Source organism: Chiloscyllium plagiosum, unplaced genomic scaffold (assembly GCF_037043375.1).
Source record: "Chiloscyllium plagiosum isolate Xiang-an unplaced genomic scaffold, Cpla_swu_hap1 HiC_scaffold_14, whole genome shotgun sequence".
NCBI lineage: Eukaryota > Metazoa > Chordata > Chondrichthyes > Orectolobiformes > Hemiscylliidae > Chiloscyllium > Chiloscyllium plagiosum.
Window position 1 is genome coordinate 71,841,192 of NW_028270152.1, and position 25,523 is coordinate 71,866,714.

General features: G+C 40.2%; 1 protein-coding gene across 2 annotated transcripts in view; it reads left to right on the forward strand.

The window, feature by feature from the left end:
• dnah1 (dynein, axonemal, heavy chain 1) overlaps positions 1-25,523 on the forward strand; it is a 422,195-nt gene that overhangs the window by 289,159 nt on the left and 107,513 nt on the right. For both annotated transcript variants that reach the window (XM_043708503.2, XM_087994517.1), the window contains 6 exons: positions 2,062-2,247; positions 9,966-10,157; positions 17,732-17,899; positions 18,859-19,050; positions 24,556-24,687; positions 25,196-25,321. In XM_043708503.2, the coding sequence (XP_043564438.2) occupies positions 2,062-2,247; positions 9,966-10,157; positions 17,732-17,899; positions 18,859-19,050; positions 24,556-24,687; positions 25,196-25,321 (996 nt within the window). The remainder of the gene's footprint in view (positions 1-2,061; positions 2,248-9,965; positions 10,158-17,731; positions 17,900-18,858; positions 19,051-24,555; positions 24,688-25,195; positions 25,322-25,523) is intronic.

The window sequence follows — 25,523 nt, forward strand, 5'->3', positions numbered from 1 at the left end:
TTAAGGATATTTGTAATGGAAGAGAGAAAGGTCAATAGGTTTAACAATGGAGTTGTTTACACTTCGGCAGATCAGCCTGTGGCTACCATTGTTGACAGGCTAAAACCTGGATGCGAAGAGTCAGAATAGGAGAACAGATTTCTTTGAGGATTGCAGAGGTTAAGAGGGGCAAGGCTATGGAGAGATTTCAATACAAAAGTGAGGACTTTAAACCCCTGACCTGAGTAGACGAGGGACAATGGAGGTAAGCAAGTAAAGGGGTTATAGATGAACAGAATTTACTGCATGTCAGGATACCAGCAGCAGAGTTTTTTATGAAATTAAGTTTAAAGAGTATGAAAGTTTTGATGTTGGCCAGGAAAACATTGTAAGGGTCGACTCTGAAGGTAATGAGCTGAGGCAGAGATGGAGATGTTAGGATGCTCAGCCCTTTTCAAGGATCAAGCATCATTAATCTACAGCCAATATATTCCCTGCCCCCAAATGGCTGCTCTAGTGCTTCTCTCTGAATTTGAACTCTCACATTGTCAGGCGGAGAGGTGGCCACTCTAACTAGCAACATGGTAACCTAAGGATTTCTGTGATCATGGAATTGGAGGAAAAATAAAGGAGCAGCATTTGGCCCCACAGAATAAGCTTTTACCTTGACTCAAAGGACCTCTGCTTACTGCACACCAAATTTTACATTTACGAATCTGTATCCTGGTAGACACTTCACTCACTAGACACTTAAAATGGCTTTGGAGATCACTGAATTCTTATTTAAGTGTATTCATGCCTGGCTAAAAAGATGCCAGGCACCTTAAGACTAATGAAAAGATGGCAACAGGTGTATTATAAACTTTTTATTCTTTCTTAGAATGTAGGCATTGCTGTCAAGGTGGAGCAAGTGTAGCATGGTGGCTCAGTGGTTAGCACTGCTGCCTCTCAGTTCCATGGACTTGGGTTCACTTCTAGCCTTGGGTGACAGTCTGTATGGAGTTTGCACAATCTCTCTGCATCTGTGCGAGTTTCAATCGGATTCTTCAGTTTCTTCCCAAATTTCAAAGATGTGCAGATTAGGTGGACCGGCCATCCTAGGTTGTCCGTGTTGTCCAGTGATATGCAGGCTATGTGGATTAACCATGGTAAGTTTGGGGTTACGAGGATAGAAACATAAAAAATAAGTACAGGAGTAGACCATTTGGCCCTTAAAGCCTGCACCACTATTCAATATGATCATGGCTGATTATGAAATCGCAGCCGCAAGTGCCCTATCCAGCTCCCTGTTGAATTTGTCTAATGAACTGGCCCCAGCAGCTCCCTGCTGGAGAGAATTCCACCGGTTCACAAGTCTCTAAGTGAAGAAATCCTTCCTCATCTCAGTTCTGAATGGCTTACCACTTATTCTTAGACTGTGGGCTACGTATAGATGGGATACTCTTCAGAAGACTGGTGCAGTCTTGATGGGCTGGATGGCCTCTTTCTGCATTGTAAAGATTCTATGATTCTTTCCTAATTGCCTTTGAGAAAGGGTGCTGAACCACCTTCTTGAATCACTGCAGTCTATGTATTGTAGCTATGCTCACAATACTGTTAGGAAGTTCTATGAATTTAATCCAGCAATAGTGGTCCTGAGTTGCTTAGCATATAACAAAGAGAATGGAGTGTCCAATGAGAGTCATGGATTCACTGCGAAAGAATTCCAGACTCTTAAAGGTGCCAAGCCCAACTAAACTCCTCAATATAATCCATTTGAATGACAATCAATGAAAATGCCACGCTGAATCTCAATAGTTCAGCAATAGCAAATAGCTATACTAAAATTGTGATGTCTTCAAATTAAGCCAGTATTCATATCAATGTGTCTGTATGCTGATTAATTAATTTTTCGCATTGTACAAAATGGTAGTTTAGTGAGATTTATTGCATAGATTGCATGTCATTATTACTATGTTGAGAACTTTATTGACTTATTCTGAAAGAAATGTCAAGTTGCAGCTAAGGTGTATACTTACTGAAATTCTGAACCATGTAAAAGTTTGTTTGTGTATTATTGCTGAAAGTTCTCTTGTGTTCTAGGTTGATACAGCCATCGCAGAAGAAACACGAAAAGCTGTCAGTGAAGAGGAAGCAAAGGCCTCAGCAAAGGCAAATATAGCCCAGTCAATTGCTGATGATGCTCAAAAAGACTTAGATGAGGCATTGCCTGCTTTGGATGCAGCTTTAGCCAGCCTGAAGTCCCTGAACAAAAATGATGTGACAGAGGTGAACATCTTCGCACTTTTTCTTCCAATATGGCCTATGTATTTCATGGAGGTTTTAGGAATCGTGTATCTGGTCTTGTGAAGTTATTTGTTGTAATCCAAAAAGCGAATTGGTGAAAGAATTGGAGCCAATCTTTATACATTTTTACAAGCATTTATTTAGAAAGTTATACATTATGAGCAAGCTCATAATGTATAACCACAATTTCAGTACATCTATTTGCACTTGCACATGTGAATCCCTATTTAATGCCCAATGCCTGCACACAATTTATAATTAATATTAACATAGGATCGGGAGTAAGCCATTCAACCCCTCCAATCTGCTCCACCATTCTAGATCATGTGTTATCAGTGATATCAATACTATTTTCCCATGCTATCAATATTCCTTGATGTTATTCATATCTAGAAATAACTGGGTTTTCACAGCCCGCTTGAATAGAGAATTCCAAAGATTCAATTCTAAGTAAAGAGATTTCTCCTCATTACAGTTGGAAATGGCTTGTCCCTTATTCTGAGACTGTGTCCCTTGATTATAGACTGCCCAAACAAGAGAACAAAATCCTTTCTGCATCTACAAATTCATGACATCTGAATGAGGTTTTGTTTAGAACGGTGTGTTGAGAACCCAACTAGAGAACAGGTTATTTTACATCTAGCATAACAAAATGAGAAAGGGCTTATTAATAGTCTTGTTAGCATCCAGAGTTTAAGTTTCTTGATCTCCATTCATTCTGAGAAGAATTAAACCTATCCTAACCTGAGAAGTGTGTACCTTTTCAACATTGGTACATGAAAGTGCCCTAGGATCAATTTGCATCAGATCAGTCCTTCCTCCAATTTTCTGATCTCTTCTTGTGCATTCCATGAGGTTGTATCTAATATTATTACAAAGGACTGAATTATCCAAGCTCTTTATGGACAGCTCAAAGGCAGGATGGGTGAGGTAATGTGGAGTATTGAAACAAAAGATGTCAGAATAGAAGTCCGACACCTTCATGTCAGATCCAGATTTTCAAAGGGAAAACAGTATTATAGGTGGAGAACATGCCCTGTACAGGGAGAAAAATATTAAGACAATCAATTTGAAATCTATTTGAAAGTGCATAGGAACAAAATCTTTCGAACTTTGGCAGATATATAAAGGCGACAAATAAATGGTTGCAGGGGAAGATGCCGCGAGTGGAGGTTGGGTTGGTGGGGGGTGTGGACCTGACGAGGGAGTCACGGAGGGAGTGGTCTTTTCGGAACGCTGGTAGGGGAGGGGAGGGAAATATATCCCTGGAGGTGGGGTCCGTTTGGAGGTGGCGGAAATGACGGCGGATGATACGTTGTACATGGAGGTTGGTGGGGTGGTAGGTGAGGACCAGTGGGGTTCTGTCCTGGTGGCGGTTGGAGAGGCAGGGCTCAAGGGTGGAGGAGCGGGAAGTGGAAGAGATGCGGTGAAGGGCATCGTCGACTACGTCTGGCGGGAAATTGCGGTCCTTGAAGAAGGAGGCCATCTGGGTTGTAAAACCAGTTCCAAAACCGTAAAACCCAGACCAACCAACCCAACCACCCCGTAGCCCAACACTTTAACTCCCCCTCCCACTCCACCAAGGACATGCAGGTCCTTGGACTCCTCCATCGCCAGACCATGGCAACACGACAGTTGGAGGAAGAGCGCCTCATCTTCTGCCTGGGAACCCTCCAACCACAAGGGATGAACTCAGATTTCTCCAGTTTCCTCATTTCCCCTCCCCCCACCTTGTCTCAGTCAAATCCCTCGAACTCAGCACCGCCTTCCTAACCTGCAATCTTCTTCCTGACCTCTCTGCCCCCACCCCACTCCGGCCTATCACCCTCACCTTGACCTCCCTCCACCTATCGCAATTCCAACGCCCCTCCCCCAAGTCCCTCCTCCCTACCTTTTATCTTAGCCTGCTGATCACACTTTCCTCATTCCTGAAGAAGGGCTTATGCCCGAAACGTCAATTCTCCTGTTCCTTGGATGCTGCCTGACCTGCTGCGCTTTTCCAGCAACACATTTTCAGTTCTGATCTCCAGCATCTGCAGTCCTCACTTTCTCCTCAGTCCCTACTGAGTCAGCCATTGTGTCTTGGCCAGGAGAATGTTTCCTGAAGAGGGGCTCATGCCCGAAACGTCGATTCTCCTACTCCTTGGATGCTGCCTGACCTGCTGCGCTTTTCCAGCAACACATTTTCAGCTCTGATCTCCAGCATCTGCAGTCTTCACTTTCTCCCAGGAGAATGGAGAAGCTGGGCAGATGATATCACTATCAGGAGTGGCATGGGATGAGGTTATGGGGTAGGAATCCATGCTGGAAATTGACACTTGGATGAATTAAATGGGAAGGAAGTTACCCAAAATGGAAATAAACCGAGGATTGGGAAGATTTTGGCACAGAGCAATGAAACTGATGTATAGAAAACCATAGAATATGAAAGTAAACTAGTCAAAAGCTTGAAAAGAAACTATGAAAGCTTCGATGGTATGTACAAAGGAAATATTTGGCTAAGACAAATGTGGGTTCATTACAGACAGAGTCAGAGAAATTTGAAATGAGAATGAGAAATTAAAGGAAATTAGTATTAGTAAGAAGGATATGTTGCCGAAATTAATGGAACTGAAGCATAAGTCCCCAGGACTTGATATTCTACATCTCAGATCAACATTCCCTGTAAGCTATGCTCATGCATAGTGCACCAGCAAAACAGAATGCACACTTGCCCCATGATTGTCTGCACACTGGACAGCTGCATCCAAATCCCCACATATATAAGCAGCACATTCCTGATGAACATGTACAGCAACCCACGAATCCCTGGATTCTCTGTGTGCCAGAACAAAGCCCAGGCCTCTTGAATTCATTACCGGGCCTCCACTTCCAGCTCCAGACAAATTGTAAAAACTGGTGATCTTCAAAGCACCCTCTGGAAAGGGAAAGAAGCCAGATCACAACACCTCCAGTCAGGGACTGTAGGAACAGGGTCACAAAATACTGAGTGAATTTACAGTCTTCTCAGCAGTGACAAGGAAGATCAGACACAGGGTCAGGGGAAAAGGCAGACTTTCCAGAAGGCAGTAACAAGTAGCAAGTTACATCTCTCTTTCATATTTTAAAGCTTTGATTTCTTGTTAAGTTTAGAATATGTTCAAAAGTAAAGCGTCTGTGTCTTCAAAAAAAAAATAGTGAACATAAATCATGTTCAAAAGGGAATGTCTTTCCAAGGTTATCAAGACCAAAATACCACCTTCAATACATAAACAAAACATAAAAATTTGGTGAAAGTTTCCCTTACATGAAAAGGATGATCCTGAAATGATGAAATTCCTCTTGATAATGTCACACTTGTAGTAAAGATTAATGCTCCATGCATTCTGAGCCAGACATTGGTAATCATGTAGTGAAGTACACAGCAATTATTGACAGCTGATGAAGGGCTTATGCCCGAAACGTCGACTCCCCTGCTCCTCGGATGCTGCCTGACCTGTGTTTTACCAGCACCACATTTTTCAACAATTATTGACAGCTGGCTCAGCAAGAATTACCCTTTGAATTTGTATCTGATTCGTTGTACAGTGACAATTCCTGGATGAATTGTGCAAATTACACTTCATATGTTAACAGTTTTTTGGAAGTAATGATAAATTATAAGAATGGGGAAGTTAAGTTGGAGCCTTAAAAGACTATGGTTAGGTCACAACTGAAGTACTGTCTGCAGTTTGGCTCTTGCACTGGAGGGGATGCAAAGGAGATTCACCAAGATGTTGCCTGGGATGGAGCACTTTAGCTTTGTAGAGAGGCTGTATAAGCTTGGGTTGTTTTGTTTGAAGTCGAGAAGATTGAGGAGGAAGCCTGTTAGAGTTGTATAAGATTGCAAGGGCATGAATAGAATGAATACAAAACAGCTATTTCTCTTATTTGAAGGGTCAATAATGGAGGGCATAATTTTAAGTAAAAGGTGGAGGTTTAGAGGGGATTTGAGGAAAAAAATATTTTACAAAGAGGGTGATGGGAACCTGGAATATTATGCCTAAAATAATAAGTAAGGCAGTAACCTAGTGCTAGAAGGTGGGACAGTGCAATTTTAGTGTAGCTTTTGTGGTACAGACTTGATGGGCTAAATGGTATCTTCTGTACAGTATGATTTTGTAGTCAAATAAGTTTCATTAAAATTCTGCCCAAGATGTTACCATCCAAAAGCAGTTATAAGATTAACCAATTAGAATTCATACTGTATTCCAAAGAAAGCAAGCCAGATATGATTCTCATACGAGGAAGAAGGATAGCACATGATTGGTTATATTTTCTACATTCATCACCATTCATTTGCCTAACCTTCTACCTTTTGATGAAGGGTCAAAGAGTCGTGGATCTTTGTATTGTTCAACATTGATTATTTTACTTTGGTGTGTGTTGCTTCACCCTTCTTGATCAAAGACTGATTATTTAATATTGAGCTGTGAAGAAAGGCCACAGGATTGATATCATGACATTAATGTCAGTGCTACTTGCAACTCTTCCTCTTGGTAACTTGATTCTGTCTTAAGAATTATGAAGAATTATGCCTTTTTCACACAACAGAGATGAACTGAATAGGTAATATATCTACAATACAGAGGAACCTCAATTATCTGAATGACATGGCTGGGAGTATTTTGTTCGGATAATCTGAAATTCAGATAATTGAATGCCAGATAATCAAGGTTCCTCTGTATATGCTTTCTTACTGTTATCCTTCAAATTTGACAAACTCCTTCCCAGTCCTCACCAATATGAAGTAGTATGTATGTACAACAAATCTGAGACCTGAGATTGTGGGGGGATTTTAACGAAGAATGTTGCCGCTTAGATTTCTAAAGTGGATAGGTTAGGTGTTTTGCTCATAATTCAGTAAAACATTAAAAATTATTAAACTCTAAAGACACATTTACATTTACTGCATGAAAAAGATACAAAAAAAGACTATGTCAACGCAGCACACTTTTACCTTCTTATGTTTTTTTTGAATATGCCTTTCCTCTTGTCATCCTCTTCAGGAGATTTAGGCTGTTAAATTACTCAGCTCTTACTATTAATGTGTCTCCCTACAGTCGCACAGTTGCAAATTCTAACCTAGTTTCTTATCTGTTTGACACATTGTATTCAACTTGTTGTATATTGTAAGATCTTTAATTAGACATGAAGAATCATATTCGTTATAAAGCACAGTTTCTCACATTAATTTTACAATAACAGAAACAAAGCAGTCAATGCATCATGATAGAATCAGTGACTGATATTTGAAACACCTTTTGGGTATGTAATTATTTTATTAAATATATTACTGATAAGATATGAGAAGTCTTGTTGCTATGCTTCAGAACAATTACTCAATTTGTGGCACTTTACCCATATCATTCGAGTTATTTATTGTTCAGCATTCAAATGGCACATGGTTTAGATATTAATTTTTTATCACATAGATTTTGGATTTAATTCCAGTTCAGACTGATGGAATGAAAGTCATCCCTGTCTGTCTATTGAAGTTACTCCCAAAAATGCTGTTGGGGTGGGAGTTCCAGGATTTTGACCCAGCTACACTGGAGGAACAGTGATTTCCAAGTCATTTCAGTTCAGTGCAGGAATAGATTCTGTTATAAAACAGCGATTAAATGCAGTCTTACTCAAAATGGCCACCTTGCAGATTGGAAAAATGTGATGGTAGAAGAGTCAGGCTTTAAGTTGCAGTTGAAGCAAATTATTAATTTGGAATGGATCGGCTCTATTTTGCAGTTATTATTGTTCATAATATTGATACTGAAACTGCAAGCATTCCATTTCCCATTCATCTTGATCTTGATCTTGATGAAAACACCAATTAAAATTGAAAAGAAAATGCTGGAAATGCTCAGCAGGACATGCAGCATCACTGGAGAGAAACAGAATTTTCCTCACTCACCCAGAGCAGATAGAAGAATGGGCAAGGAAACTTAATTGGGTTGTAGGCAAAAAGACAGTTTCCTGATGGTGTGTTAAACTTCTGTTATTACATTCTCAGAACTTTACAGGTGGATCAGTTTCCCAACCTTTGTTTTACATTTATTAGCATGTCATGCATACTCATTAATACCCCAGCCAGCTGGAATTAAGTTCAGGAGCACAATCATGTTAGCCAAAAGGGAGTAACATGTCTGTTCACAAATTGGAATAAGGCATGAATCTGATTGGGTAGATTGCTTCCTTCATCTCCAGTGAGTACAAAAACAGAAGTTGCTGGAAAAGCTCAGCAGGTCTAGCAGCATCAGTGAAGAGAAATCAAAGTTAATGTTTTGGGTCTGGTAACCCTTCCTCAGAAGGGTTCTGTGAAAAGGTCACCGGACCCGAAACATTAATTTTGATTTTTATTCATAGATGCTGCAAGACATGCTGAGCTTATCTAGCAACTTCTATTTTTGTTTCTGATTTACAGGATCCACAGTTCCTTCAGTTTTTATCCAGTGAGTACAAAATATTCGGTTACTTGGTGAGTTTATAGCCAACCAGTTTCATTGCACAAAAGCTTAGTGGTGAAGGATGAAGATTGTCCATGTTAATCAGCTCATGATAAGTTTCAGTCCTATGCAGTCCATCTTGCTGATATGAAGCACATACAGCTTTAAGGGTGAATCCTGACTAGGCTAACAAGCCTGCACAAGCAAGGGAACCGCACTGGCTGACACCAACAAACCTGACCAAGGCAGGCAAGAGGGGCTGAACTCAAAGGGGACACAACTCAAAAGGTCACTTTCTGTACGTGTGTCCTCTTCCATGCAAGTTTTTTTTGTGAAAAACTATCATATATACAGTGTATGTTCTTCTAGTTGTGCTGAAAGGCCATTATGCTGATGGTTTATGATCCTGCTAAGTGTTGTAGCTTCTGTAATGATTTAAGTGTGAATCCTGGCAGAGTTTGAGAGTGTGCCAATAGTGCTACATTTGTAGCTGCAAATAATTGACAGACATTGATTCCACTTGAGATGTCTGTTGGAAGTACCTGGTACCCAACCTTCTGTTATTCAGCTGTGAGCAATAGCAAACTTACAACGTTAATTCTCACACGTAGGAGCACTAAGCATTGAGTAAATAATGGTGTATAACCTTGCAAAGCATAGCAGATCATTCGTCCTCTTGAGGTACTGAAGCCAGGCTCTCTTGAGCGACCCATTGGCACTGTTTTTCACAGACATGTTTGTGCAGACAGCCTTCATAATTTGAGATAGCCTCTTGTTATATTCCTGAGGAAAAGGAACTTCCCTTCTCTAATGGATCTCCTTAGGAGAAAATTGAGGGCGGCATAACTAAAGGATGGTCTCTGACATCTCCAGGGGTGAGTTGAATGATGAGCAAAGGTTGTGATGCTCCTGGGTTGCAGAGAGTGAAGTGCTGTCTGGGGTGCCTTTAAATATAGCATCTGGACATTGGAGTACAGAAGGTTCCAGTGGGCTTCAGATCTTCCTGCTCATAAAATTTGGTAGTAGACATGTGCGTATATTCATAATGAGCTGAGAAGAACCCAATTAGGAAAATCTAACTCGCTTCAAAGTGAAAGCCCCTCTTGCTTTTTGGGTCTGACATAACACTTTAGATTTCCAATACAGTATATGCAGTATTTCTCTTTTGGAAAAAGAATGAAAATGTATTTTCAAAAGATTTGGTATGTGAAGATAATGTTACTTGTGTTATACAAACAGGTACGAGGCATGCAACGCCCTCCCGTCGGTGTGAAGTTGGTAATTGAAGCAGTCTGTATTATGAAGGGAATTAAGCCAAAGAAAGTCGCAGGAGAAAAACCAGGCACTAAAGTAGATGACTATTGGGAACCCGGAAAAGGACTTTTGCAAGACCCAGCCAAGTTCTTGGAGAGTTTGTTCAAATATGATAAGGTATTGTTTGTTGAGTCTGTTGACTTTATCTTGAACGTAATTTCACTGCAACCGGGAAAATGGAATGAGCCAACAGGAAATAATAAGGAAAATCGAATGGATGCAAGCTTTGAATCAGTAAGATTAAAATTAGCCCAATTTGGGTGTATCAAACTGACTCATACCAATGTAAGGCTCAGGTAATTCAGCACAGACCAGGATACACTGAATCTTGGACATTGTACTCAGTGGAAACAATAGATGCTTTTGAGGAATAAAATACTTGTCTTGATTGTTGTGGTGTTTGGGAAGTCAATCCCTGCCATTGTAACGGTGAGTATATTTCCATTTTGTCCAGTAGTCAATGAATCCTTACTTTTTCACACTCTTGTCATGGAGTTGCATGTCTTGAGGAGAAGATCATGAAACAAACTGTGCCTCCAAATGCCTGAATTACATTACAGCCCCAGGATCTAATGAAACTCACCAGTACTGGGATTAAATGTTATAAAATCAGAAAGAATGCCCAAAGAATGTATTTACAAGATTTATGTAACCATTTAAAAGAAGACTTCAGTCTGAAATTCACCACATTATTACAGAATATAAAGATGGGCCATTTGGCCAATTGCACCTGTGCTGGCTCTCCAAAGGAACAATTCACCTTATGCTATTCCCCAGACTTCTTTCAGTAGCTCTGCACATTCTTCATTTTCAGACAATAAACTAAAATCCTCTTAAACATCACGATGGAACTTGCCTCCACCACATTCCCAGCATTGCATTCCAGATCCTAACTACTCACTTTTGCTTCTTTTGTCAAGTATACTGAATCTGTCCCTCTTGTTCGTAATCCTTCCATGAAACAGCATTTGCCTATACTCTGACCAGAGCCCTCATTAACTTTGTGTATCTCTATCAAATCTCTTCTAAATTTTGTCTTCTCTAAAGAAAACAGTCCCAACTTCTCCCAACAGTTTTAAATGAAATTCCTCATTCCTCAAACTATTCCATGAATCCTTTCTGCACCTCTGTTTATTGCCTTGACAACTTTTCTAAAGAGGTAAAAACAATGGCTGCAGTTTTTAAAGTGTGATGTCTACTACTGGACACAATATTCCAACTGAAGCTGGACAAGTGTTCTATATGCAAATTTGATATACTGTTATGACATGCTCATATTAATAAAGCCTAGTATTCTATAGCTTTATTAACTGATATCTAAATCTGTCCAGCCACCCTACTATGAATTACGCACACATTGATATCCCTCTGCTTCTGCATTCACCTCAGCCATGCTTTTTATATTTCATGCTGACAAAAGACTCAGTGGAGCGCCTCTTCTCTTCTCCCACACAGTATGTAATCAGCTCAACCTCCCCCATTCCTCACCAGATTTCTTCCCTACCTGACTCCTCTCCATACACTACCAGCCTTTTTTCCTTAACAGCACTCCTGCTCACCCACTCAGCACTGAAGCTTCCCAAACTCCTTACCCCTTTCCTCCCTGCAAAACCTTTCCATCCTCCCCACTTCATGCCCATTCACTAGCCTCTTCTTTCTTCTATACCCTATCTTTCCCCCACCCCTTTCCATCTGATTTTTCTATTTAGTCTGAACTTGGCTCCTCATTGCTGCATCTCCTTGTATGTTGGTGTTTTAGCTCCTCTTTAGTTAGCATTAGTGCTGGGAACCTCATAGCCAAAGATCAAACTCAAGCCACAACAAGCCAAAAAGTGCAACCTCTCCCTTTTTTTTATTCATTCAAGGATGTAAACATCATTGATTTGTCAGGCATTTATTACTCATTCTTAGATACCCTTGAGAAGGTGATGGTGAGCTGCTTTCTTGAACAACAGTAGTTCATTTGGGGTAGGTAGACCCACAATTCCATTAGAGAAAGAATTCCAGAGTTGTGACCCATTGACACTGGAAGACAAACAATACATTTCCAAGACAGGATGGTGACTAGCTTGGATGGCAACTTGCAGGTGGTGGTGTCCCTATATATCTGCTGCTCTGACATGGTGATCGTCCTGGTTTGATAAGTGCTGCCTAAGGAGTTCTGATGAACTTCTGCAGTGCACCTTGTAGATGGCACACACTGGTGTTACTGAGCACCAGTGGTGGAGCGAGTAAAGGTTTGTGGATGTGGTGCCGAGCAAGCTGCTTTGCCTTGGATAGTGGCAAGCTTCTTGAGTATTGTTGGAGCTGAACTCTTCCAGATAGGTGAGGAGTATTCCATCACTTCCTTAACTTATTCAGTAGCTTGGTAAACAAGATGGCCTTGGGCAGGCCAAGGTATATCTGGTCTGGTACAAGTCTGAGTGACTAAAATATTAAGTAAATTTTCTCACTGATTCCACCAGTGGCATAAAATAGCAGTGATGATTTCCTTAGAATGATCCAGTCTCATGATTGCTGATGACTGTCTCTTCTTTCATTTTTCAATTTTCTACCTCTTGGGTAAAGGATCCTGAAAAACAATGGTGAAAATGCAGCTGAAAATCTCCTAAATGCTGGCAGTAAGGCCAGCTAGAGTAACTGTTCCAGGTCCTGCAATCATAAGTTTCCTCTCTTCTGCTGCTTCTGCTCCTCCAATTATAGAATGGAAAATTCTCTAGAAATGTTTCTCTAGAATGGAAAATATAATTGTAGAAACTGGAGCTGTCACCTCAAGAAAGCGATAATCTATGCTTAGAGAGAGCAGGAACTCCTGCTACCCCTCAGGCAGATTGTTTATGTCTGATTTTCTTTTTAAGAAATGAACAATGAGTTTTATTGACAGTTACATCAAGCAGTAACTATAATAGTGGATCCACCATGAACACATTAACTGATGAAGCTGGCTCAAAGGGCCAGCTGGCCTACTCCTGCTCTTAGTTTTGAGGTTTCTGTAAGTGCTGCCTCCAACCTACATGCAGCTTCATGGGTTACTGGTCAACTTTCAGTTCCAGGTTTGTTTAAAAGGCCAGCATTTCAGTGAAATGAAACAAAATTATTTTCCATGCCTTTATGAATTTGTTCATATATTTAGTCACAGCCAAACATTAATTTGTAATTCCTGTGGACTACAGAACATTCATGATTGGATTCATAGAGTCATAAAGTCCTACAGCACAGAGAAAGAGCTTTTGGCCCCAACTAGTCCGTGCTGACCAAATTGTCCATCCATGTTAACCCCATTTCCTTGCACTTGGCCCATGTCCTTCTAATCTTTTCCTATCCATATATTTGTCCAAATGTCTTTTAAAGTTTTAATGTACATGCCTCAACCACTTCTGCTAGAGGCTCATTCCATATGTGTACCACCCTCTACATAAAAAAGTTGCCCCTCAGGTTCCCTTTTATTCTTTCCTCTCTAATCTTAAACTGATGCCCTCTAGTCCTCGATTCCCCAACCCTGGGAAAACAAACTGAGTGCATTTACCCTATCCATGCCAGGCCAGGTGTTTGATTTAGTGGTAGGTGAGCACTTTGGAGAGAGTGACCTTAATTCACTTAGCAATGGAAAGGGATAAGTACATGCCACAGTTAGAGATGGGGAAATGGCAATTAGGCAAGACTTAGGAGGCATAGAATGGGGTAGCAAAATGCAGACTATCGAAATGTGGAGCTGGTTTTAGCGACAGATATTGCATGTCCTTGATAGGTATGTCCCTGTCAGGCAGGGAGGAAGTGATAAGGTAAGAGAACTGTGGTTTACTAAAGAAATTGTATCTCTTGTTAAGCGGAAGAGGGAGGCTTATGTGATGTTGAGACGAGATGGTTCATATGAGGCGATGAAGAGTTACAGATTAGCTAGGAAGGATTTAAAGAGAGAGTTAAGAAGAGCAAGGAGGGAACATGAGCAGTCTTTAGCAGGTAGAATAAAAGAGAACCCTAAAGCTTTCTATGGGTATGTGAGGAATAAAAGGATGGCTAGGGTAAGAATAGGGCCAGTCAAAGACAAAAGTGGGAAGTTGTGTGTGGTCTCTGTGCAGATCAGAGAGGTGCTAAATGAATATTTCTCATCTGTTTTCACTCAGGAAAAGGAGAATATTGCAGAGAAGAAGACGGAGATACGGTCTAGACTAGAAAGGAATGATGTTAGTAAGGAAGAGGTGTGAAAATAGATAAGACCCCTGAGCTGGATGGTATTTATCCGAGAATTCTCTGGGAAGCTAGGGAGGAGATAGCGGAGCCTTTGGCCTTGATCTTTGAATCAACATTGTATGCAGGTTTAGAACCAGAGGATTGGAGGGTACAAATGTTGTGCCCTTGTTCAAGAAGAGCAGTAGAGGTGCCCATGTAATTATAGACCAGAGAGCCTTATGTCTGTTGTAGGAAAAGTCTTGGAAAGGATTATAAGAGATAGAATTTATAGTCAACTAACAAGCAACAATTTGATTGGAGATAGTCAACGGTTTCGTCAAGGACAGGTCATGTCTCATAAACCTCATTGAGTTTTTTGAGAAACCATGTGGAACCTTATCAAAGGCTTTACTGAAGTCCATGTACACCACATCAACTGCCCTACCCTCATCCACATGCTTGGTTTTTGGAGAAAATGTGGAGGTATGGGATTGAGGGTGATTTAGCAGTTTGGATTAGAAACTGGATTTAATAGAGACGTACAAGATGATCAGAGGATTAGATTGGGTGGATAGCGAGAGCCTTTTCCTAGAGTGATGATATTGGCTTGTACGAGGGAAGATAACTGCAAATTGAGGGGTGATAGATTTAAGACAGATGTCAGAAGCAGGTTCTTTACTCAGAGGGTAGTAAGGGCATGGAATGCCCTGCCTGCCAATGTAGATAACTCAGCCATGTTAGGGGCATTTAACCAGTCCTTGGATAAGCATATGGATGATAATGGGATTGTGCGGGGGGAATGGGCTTAGATTAGTTCACAGGTCAGCACAACATTGAGGGCTGAAGGGCTTGTTCTGTGCTGTATTGTTCAATGTTCTATACCTCTCATAATCTTATATACTTCTATAAGATCCCCCCCCTCATTCTCCTATGCTCGAAAGAAAAATGTCTGAGTTTGTCCGACCTTTCCCTATAACTCAGATCATTGAATCCTGGCAACATCCTTGTAAATTTCTTCTGCACTCTTACCAGTTTAATAACATTCTTCCTTTAGCAAGGTGACCAAAACTGAACACAACCCTCCAAGCGTGGCCTCACCAACATTCTGCACAACTGCAAGATAGCTTCCCAATTCTGTACTCAATGGCCTGATTGATGAAGGCCAGTGTGCCAAAAGCCTTCTTCACTGCCCTGTCAACCTGTGACTCCACTTTCAGAGAACCATGCACTTGAACTCCAAGGTCCCTCTGTTCCACTACACCCCTTAAGGCCCTACCAGTTGCCATGAAACTCCTGCCTTGATTTGACTTTCCAAAATGTAAGAACTCACATTTATCTATATTAATCTCCATTTGCCATTTCTCAGCTCACTTCCGCAGCTGATCAAGGTGTTGCTACAAATTCTAATAACCTTCCTCGCTGTCCATGATACCATCTATTTTAGTGTCATCTGCAAACTTATTGACCATGCCTTGGACATTCTTATCCAAATCATTGATTTTGATAGTAAATAGTAATAGGCCTAGCATCAACCCCTGAGGCATTTCACTAGTCACAGGCCTCCAGTCCGACAAGCATCCTTCCTCTATTATCCTCTGCTTCCTACCATCAAACCTTGTGTATCCAATTTGCCAGTTCTGCCTGGATTCCATGCAATCTAACCTTCCACAGGAGTCTACCAAGTGGAACCTTATCAAGGGCCTTACTGAAATCCATATGTCTATCCCCTGCCCTTGTCAACTTTCCTGGTCACTTGATCAAAGAACTCTAACAAGTTTGTGAGGTATGATCTCCCAATGCAACGTGTGACATTTGGTTTTGGAAAAGTTAGAGAAACATATCAATACAAAATTACAGATCTTTTCTGAAACTGCAGTTGTTTGTGCTTTTCCTTCGTGGTATTTTCCTCATTCTGAATAAATTTATTTTTTTGGGTGATACAGTCAAGTCATAATAATTGGTCAGTTCTCCTAACTTAATTAAATTGTTTGAAATTATCAGCTTGGTGAAAACCAAAGGTTGGGAAATCACTGTGAATATTAACAAGTGTAGGACATGTTCTTATGATCATCCTATGTCATTTTAATGTAGGCGTTAACCTGTTTAGTTTAAATGGGCTACCATATAATTTAAACTCGCAGATTAAACTAGCCAGGGGTGGGGCGTGTGGTTCAGTGGTTAGCAATGCAGCCTCACAGCACTAGAGGCCCAAGGTCAATTCTAGCCTCAGAAGACTTGAGTATGTATGTTCTCCCCATGGTAAAATGAGTTTCCAACAGGTTTCTTTCCACAGTCCAAATATGTGAGAGCTAGAGTTGATTAACTATGGGGAAATGCAGGGATAGAGGGATGGGGTGGCTGGATCTGGGTGAGATCCTCTTCTGAGGGCTGGGTGTGGACTTGTTGGGCCAAACGGCCTCCTTCTAAACTGTAGGGATTCTATGATTGAGGGATGATGTAATAATGTATCATTGCTTACCTGCTAATACAGTAGTTTCCAGTCTATAGTCTTATTTCAATTTTATTTTTCTGTACCCTCACCAACAGCCATGACTCTTGCTGATGTATATTTGCACAGCATTGGCTGTTCATATGGGAATTTAAAATTCTCATCCTTGTTTTCCGATCCCGCTATGGCCTTTCACTTCTTACCACCACACAACTCTCCAACTATCCACATTCTCAATGCTGCCACCTCTTCTAGCCTACAACCCTCGAGCATACATTAGCTTCCGATTCAGATGTTTTGCACCTTCTTGATTTTTAACTGCTTTCATTTTCTGATTCTAATTAAGAAATTTGCAGCTCTGCCTTCAGCTGCCTGCTGGTCCTAAGCTCCAGAATTCACTCCCGAAACCTCTGCAATATTTTTGTAATATTCTATAATGTAGAGTACATAAATAATGTCACCTAAAGACTCACTGCAAACAGTCAATGGGAGCCAATACGATTGAGCTCCTGGCTTAAGTTAACCCCAACAGGATTTTATATCTCCTTGTATGAAGTTCTTGGAAAGTTTGACAAGGATTAATTGGCAATAGTTAAGTGTTTTACTTAGAACAAAAATGGGATCATGTATACATAATATAAAAAGCAAGTGAACAATAAAGGTAAAGCTCACCTTTCAGGACTCAGTCATATTCTGGTATTAAAATAATTATTTCACAAGTTCTCTTTCAAAAAATGTGAGTTTGGACTCAACTTTATAGTGGAAGATGTTGCTGCTGATCAGCATATGCTAATCTATTCAGGTAGCTCTTATGTCAGATAGGTTAGCTCCATTGGCTGGACAACTGGTTTGCAGCGTTTGGTAATACTAATAGAATAGGTTCAATTCCCACAACAGCTGAGGTTATCACACAAGGCCCTCTTTCCCAACCCTTCCCCTTGCCTCTCACTTTCTAACGAAAGAGTAGCTCAATGTTCCAGTAAGTCTATGGTGAGTTCACCTTTTACTTAAAGATGCCAAACAAATGCAACTAGTTATTGTGTAACTATTAGGAATCCTTGTCTCTCACCAGGACAACATTCCTGATTCTATAATCAAATCGATCCAACCATACATTGACAATGAGGACTTCATGCCTGCCGCTATTGCCAAGGTTTCAAAAGCCTGTACTTCTATTTGCCAGTGGGTTCGGGCCATGCACAAGTACCACTTCATCGCCAAAGCTGTGGAACCTAAGAGGGTATGTACTTATACTTGTTAATACGTGACTCTTAAAGCTGTGCTCTAAATTTTTCAGGCAGACTTAATCATAGACCTATAATAGATAAAAACTTTGTATTCCTGCATCTTTTTCCAAGCTACTATCAGTTCTGAAGTTGGGACACTGAACCTACAGCATTAACTGTGATTTTTCTCCACATATGATGCCAGACCTGCTGAGATTTTCTAGCAATTTCTGTTTTTGAAATAGTTTGAGCAGTGTGTTAACTTGCTGAGTTACCAGTGAATGATATGCAGTGAATTTTCTGAATACTGTTGCCTTAGTAATGAACCTCCTTGATAAGGGAACCAATTGTTCTTGGGTTTTTTTTCTTTATTCATTCGTGAGATGACAGTGCCGCTGGCTAGGTAGCATTTATTGCCCATCTCTAATTGCCCAGATGGCAGTTGAGAGTCAACCACATTGCTGTGGATCTGGAGTCACATGTAGGCCAGACCAGGTAAGGCTGGCAGACTTCTTTCCCTAAAGGACATTAGTGAACTAGATGGGTTTTTCTAACAATTGGCAATGATTTATAATCATCATTAGATTTTTAATTCCAGATATTTATTGAATTCAAATTCCACCATCTGCTAGGTTCACAGAACCTTATCTGGATTGCTGGATTAACAGTCCAGTGATTATACCACTCGGCCATCAACTCACCTTGTATGTAATTACAACTGAACAATAATTTGTTGGTTAAATAGTTGTTACACTGAAGTGATGTAACAAAATGAAAAGTCAATTTGTGTATGAGTACTGATTTGTGACTTTTTTTTATTATCCGTGTAGAATATGAAGGATTTAGACCAGATAAATTGCAATATTTCAACAATACATGAGCTGTATATTTTATGAAATATTTGTGTCATTCTAAAGCACAGTATTTACTGGTAATAGAGTAACAAATTATTCATTTATTTCTTTTTACACAGCAAGCTCTCCGTGAAGCTCAGGAAGATCTGGATATAACTCAGAAGATTCTAGAGGAAGCGAAGAGCCGTCTGGAAGATGTGGAACTTGGAATAGCTGCTCTTGAAGCAAAATACTTAGACTGTATAACAAAGAAAGAAGAGCTAGAAAATAAATGTGAACAATGTGAGCAGAGATTAATCAGAGCCGATAAGGTAATAAGCATACGCATTTCCATTTTGCTCGTGCTGCTGGTAAACCGAATGCTTAAGTTTTTCAAATTCTTCAGAATGTAAACTTAGCCAACTGCAACATTTTAATTCTTCAGCACCAAGCAGTAAATGATAAATAATGATAATAACTGTAGACCTATGGCAAGAATGGTAAGAGAAAACATTCACCGGAATCTATTCACACTATGGACTTCATTTCTTATCCATTTGGCATTGATTTTTCATGATGCTAATAGGTCCTTTTAAACTGTTTCTTGACCAATCAAGACCTCTTTGCAGCCATCTGATAATACTGGATTTGTGAAGACCAGATTGCATTTGTGGTGCAGTCCAAACAATGACTCACATTGATGAGGGGTGTCAGTCAATTAAATTTGAAGGTGGGGTTAGAAACCTCTATCTTGGAACTGACAAGGATATTGCTTGGTTCTATGATTATGCGTATGCTAAATAAATAAAATGAATTCTGAGCAGTACAATATTATCAATCTACCCAATCATTACAAAGCATTTCTAGGCATAGCCTCACTTCCTGCACCTGTATTATTTCTCTTGGGAGTCTTCAAGACATATCTGCAGGGTGCCAATATCCAAAGACATGACAAAAGGTTTCTCATGTACATTGATGACATCCAGTTCTTCCGCATCACCTCTTCCAACATCTCCTTTTACTGGTATCAGACTGTTTCCCAACATCATTAAACATTTCAAAGACCAAAGCTATTGCCTTAGCTCCGAGGACAAACTTACAATTTTATTTTTCGTCTTAAGTGGAACCAGATCACACTGAACTTCAGTGCCCCCATCATACTGAGCTCAACTTCCTACATCTCACAATCATAAAAACCACCTAGATCCATCTCTATAACAGCACCTTTCAAAGCATCTATCTCATGGCACTGTTGCTATCTTCAGAATTTAAGGTAATTCTTGGACCTTTGTTCTGCTTGAATTATAAAATTACTGTTAGCCAAAGTTATACTCCTTTTATTTCTAAACCCAGAAATCCATCTTGTTTTCACCTCTTTACAAGAACTAAATAGGATCAGAAGAACTAGGAGCAGCAGAAGGCCATTTGGCCCCTCAATCTATATTATTACAGTGGATTCTGTTTATGTTCTTAACTCTACTTTGCTGCCTCCCTCCCATAACCCTTGACAACACTATATATCAAAACTCGAACTCAACTTGAATATATCCAATGACTAATCTACGCCAGCTTTTAAAAAAAAGAATTACAAACACTGTTGACCCACTAAGAAATTTCTTGTCTCCATAGGAGATGGCTCAGTTTCAGACAGTATCTTATGTGAGAAATGAGTCATTTTCAAACCGTATCTTATGTGAGAAATGAGTCATTTTCAGACAGTTTCTTATGTGAGAAATGACTCCGTTTCAGACAGTATCTTATTATAGAAGTGACTCATTTTCAATCAGTTTCCACTGTTTTGGATTCCTCCATGAGGGCAAATGTCCTCTCAACATTGACCCTTTCAGAATCTTGTATGTTCCACCAACCTGCTCATAATTTCCATCGAAGATAATCCCTTCATTCCACGAATATGTCTAGTCAGTCTCCCTAAACTGCCTCTAATGTAAATATATCCCTGATTAAATAAGACCAAAACTGATCATAGTACTCCAGATGTGGTCCCACCACTGCTGTGTAAAGTTGTAGCAAGACCTCCATACTTTTACAAAAATATAATACTGCAGATGATGGAAATGTGCAATAAACACAGCAAATGCCAGAAATAATCAGCAAGTCAGGCATCATCAGTGGAGAGAAGAATAGAGTTAATAGGTGAAATGTTTGGCTCTTACTGGTGGTGAGCAGAAGCAAAATTTAATGAGGTGGTTTGATGCTGTCCCTGAACCGCACTCTGTACTCATCTCTGCTGGAAGTTAGTTCTGAGCAGGAAGATCAATAGTTGACGTTCCCACCAGACAAGCAATTGGTGCCCTTAAGTGGCCAATTAATGACCACAAAGAGCTTCATCCCACCATGGCTGGTATTAATCCATTTGAAGTGGGCTCGTCACCGTACAGCATGCATGTTATGTAAAGCCATGCAGACAGCTTCACTGCTATATCTTTCAAACAAAGGCACTCATTGCTTGTTCAAGGGACTGGACATCCAAAAGGAATGTAGCCAGCTTCTATCCTTGCTATTGACCCTGCTCATCCTTGTCTTCCTCACTCCCAAATTAGTCACCTATAGCTTGAGTTTCTGATCAATCCCTGAACTTTGTTTTCTTGAAGCTGCAATAACTTTTGATGCTTAGGAGAAGGAGTAAACCATTCAGCCTATCAAGCTCTCAAATCTGCTCTACCATTTTAGATCATAGCTGATCAGCTATCTCAATGCCATTTCCCAGCACTAGCTCCCTATCACTTGATATCATTAGTATTAGAATTCCACTGATTTCTGTGCATACTCATTGACCAAGTCCATGCCACTTCTGAGGTAGAAAATTTGCAAGTTTCATTACCATCTGAGTGAAGAAATTCCTCCTCATCCAAGTCCCAAATGGTTTGCCCTTTATTCTGAGAATACAGACCCTATCTCCTCAATCTTTGTAATAGATAGTACCACCAACTGAGAAATCAGTTCTGCTGAGACCCCTTTGCAGTCCTGCATGGAAAGTATATCGCCCCTTGGGTATGGGAACCAAAACTTCGCACAATACTTCAGTTATGGTCTCATCAAGGCTCCACATGGAGGTAGCATGACTGGTTTATTCTTGTACTCAAATCCATGATTCCATTGGCCTCCCTAATTGCTTACTGCACCTGTATATTAGCTTTCAGTGACTTATGAACAAGGATGCCAGAATCCTTTTCGACCTCAACACTTCTCAAACCCCTACCATGTAAGAAAAACTCTTCATTTCCATTCCTACCATCCACATTGTATTCCATCTGCCACATTCTCGCCTACTGCCTCAGTCTGTCCAAATCCTCTATACACACACATGCACACACCTCCCCCATCCCCCCCCCCACAAATTTAAGTGATGTGGTCCCCATATATAAACCTTTGCAAAAGGTTGTGAACAGTTGGTGCCCAAGCTTTGATCTTTGTAGTACCTTGCCATGTCCTGAGAATGACTCATTTATATAAGTTTCAATTCTGTTTTCTTTGACTTAAAAAAACCTCAATTATATCAGCACATCACCCACCAGCCCATGTGCTCTTAATTTTTATTACTCAGCTCCTGTATGAAACTTTATCAAAATCTATTCAAAAACCGAAAATATACCAAATCCACTGGTTCTGCCTTATTCTCTCTCCAAGTAATACCTCAAAAAAACTCAGCATGTTTTTCAAGCATGATTTCCCTTTAATAGATACATGTTGTCTCTGTCCATTCAGATTGTTATCTTCTAAGTTGTTCCCGTCCCTAGGCACTGCCTGATTGACTTTTTTTAAATCGGCCCTTCTGGTCAAAATACAGAACAGCTCTCTCAATGGCATGCCAGTCAGTAAGTGGCAAGATACTTCAACAAGAGTTTTCCCAAGCTTTTCGATTGGACTTCTCTCTCTAGCAAGATCACCTCTCACTCTTCAATGAGTATAAGCCCATCTGCTAAATCTTCCCTTGTAAGCTAACAAGTTAATTCCAAGAATTACCCTAGTGAACTCTCTCTGTCTCGAAAGCAAAAATATCATTCCTGAAATAAGGAGACCAAAACAGTTATATAGAAACTTCTCTAACTTTTATATTCTATTCCCGTTGTACAAAAGGCCAACTTTCATTGTCTTCCCCATTTCTTGCTGTATCTGCATGTTGACATTTGTCAGATGAGGATGCCCAGGTCCCCCTGTAACACAGCACAACACATATTTAAATAATATTCAGCATTCCTATTTTTTTTCAGCAAATTGGACTTTTTTTGTCTCCCATTACATTCCAAATTTTTGCTTACTCACGTAACTTCTCTGTACCCTTCATTTTTCTGTATCCTCCACCCAGCCTGCTTTTCTACTTAATTTCACACATCATCAACAAATGTGGCTATAATCCACTTGGCCCATTTATCCTGATTCTCTATTTCCTGTTAGCCAGTTCTCTGTCCATTCTAATATATTCTCACCCTCACTTAAACAGAAATATTGGCTCCTGCTTCTTCAGTTCTAAAATGCCGCCTGTAAGCAGCTGTCTATAGTCACTAATTGACTAATTTAACGAAAATCAGGGTGAGTGACTTTGCACCACACAGCAAGCCTTCTGACCCCTGTGCAAGTCTGACAGTGAGGCCTGCAGAAAGATCAGAAAAAAAGTTCCGTTTGTGATCTGTATCTGAGCTGAGAAAAGTTAGAATATCTGAGCTGAGAAAAGTTAGAAATCTACTAGATTTTGACTGAGTGAAAGGCACAAGGGTGGGAACAAGAACAAAAGTAAGGGTTGTGATAGGATAGAGGAAATATGTTTTGGTAGGGTATGACTTGCAAGCTCCTGAATAGCTGTCATTTGCAATAAAGGAAATAAGAAGAATAAACAAATCCAAAATGCCTCAGAAGCCTCTGTCTGTCTTGTATGCCGTCTGGCAGTAAAGATTTATCTGCTCAACTGCCGGCCAACTTCTGATATCATGTCCGACTTTTAAATTTGGCAGGACATATGGGAAATCCATTCTTCCAGCTTTCTCAACTTCAAACCAGATTGCCTCACCCCCAACTCCTTCCCTCCTTCTGAGCTAATATCCAACTCAGTAACTTGCAAATAATTCTTCACAATTAATCAGGATACACAAGGCTGAAAATGACTACTATTGATCTTAGAAAGTGATTAATGCTTAATTTAAACAATTATTGTTATCAGGGCAGAGGAATGTCACATGAATGTGTGAAGCAGTCACTCATTCACCAATATTACCAATAATCATTTCTAATGAATCTTTGCAATTTAATTAAAAGTAAAGGAAAACAATCAATGCTCAGATTCATTTTTTCCTGTTGCTTTTGTAAATTGAATAAAAATATAAAAAGAAGTATTGTCAGTTATTTAAAATTTTGTGGTTTGTTACTTATGAGGATAGAGTGAATAAAGAGTGGAACTGGATAAAGCACAGCAGGTCAAGCAGCATCAGAGGAAGAAGGGAGTCAAATGTTCAAGGTCAAAACCTTTCATCAGGACTGGAGGAGGGGAAGGGGGCTGCAAAATAAATAGAGGGAGGGGGTTGGGGCTAGGGGACAGGTGGGTGGGATAGCTATAGGTGGATGGAGATGGCTGAGATTGGTCAGTGGGAAGGAAAATGGGCAGGTCAGGTCAGATTAAGGGAGCAGGTGGAGAAGAAGGGCTGGCCTCGGATGAGATGGAGGGGTGGGGAGATTTGGAAGCTGGTGAATTCTATGTTAAGGCCATATGGTTGTAAGCTCCCGAGGCGGAAGGTGAGATGTTCTTCCTTCTGGACAATTTGTTATTCTGGAGTATAAATTTCTTTTTTAAAGTTACCCCTTTCCCTCTAATTGGTTTTCCACAGCTATTAAATGGGCTGTCTGATGAGAAAATCCGCTGGCAAGAAACTATCCAGAACCTGAACCATATGATAAATAATGTAGCGGGGGATGTGCTAATCGCAAGCGGGTATGTGGCTTACCTGGGTCCTTTCACGGTGAGTAATACAAAACCATTCACAATACTTCAAACAAAGCTTGTGTGTTACCTAGAGTTATTCTAACCCAGAATACTGCACAGGGCATGTTGCTCATTCATTGTGATGTCTTGAACCATTGGGACATCACAGGAGCTCTTCTCCTATTCACACTGTGTGTAGTTTAAACAGCATTAATTTTCAATTTCAAAAACCTGTTTGAAGAAAATCACCTTACCATGGGCACACAATATAAGCAGATGCTCATTTGTAATTCAGGAGGAGTGGAAGTGAAAATGGCTTTTATACTTCATTTTTGAGCACACAAGCTCATTTCATTTGAGATTCTAATAGGTTTGGCTGAACAAAAGTTGATAAACCATCCATCAAGTTTTACGAGTTACTGAAGAAACGCAGTTACACAGCTTAAGAACTCCCAGTGTAAGATAGTTATTCTAACCCATTTGGGTTTACTTTGTTATTACCATATTGCTATTTATTTTTTAACATGTCCTAAATTAACTTTTAGGGAGAATACCGTGCAGCAATGAATGAAGACTGGCTGAAAGAGTTTGCTACACTTGGTCTTCCGCACACAAAAGAATCCAATCTGATTTCAACATTAGGTGATGCTGTGAAGATACGATCCTGGCAGGTAAATTATTTTCATTCATTTTAATATGACAACAGTTTGATTAATTGCAAATCCCAGAGGGTAAAGTTTATTGGAAACTTGGTGAATTTACGTAGATATATGCAACAACTAATTTGTACATAGTGAGATCCCACACAGGCCTATGAGATAATGGTGTTGGTTGGGACTAAATGTTGACCAGGATACTGTATTTAAATACCTC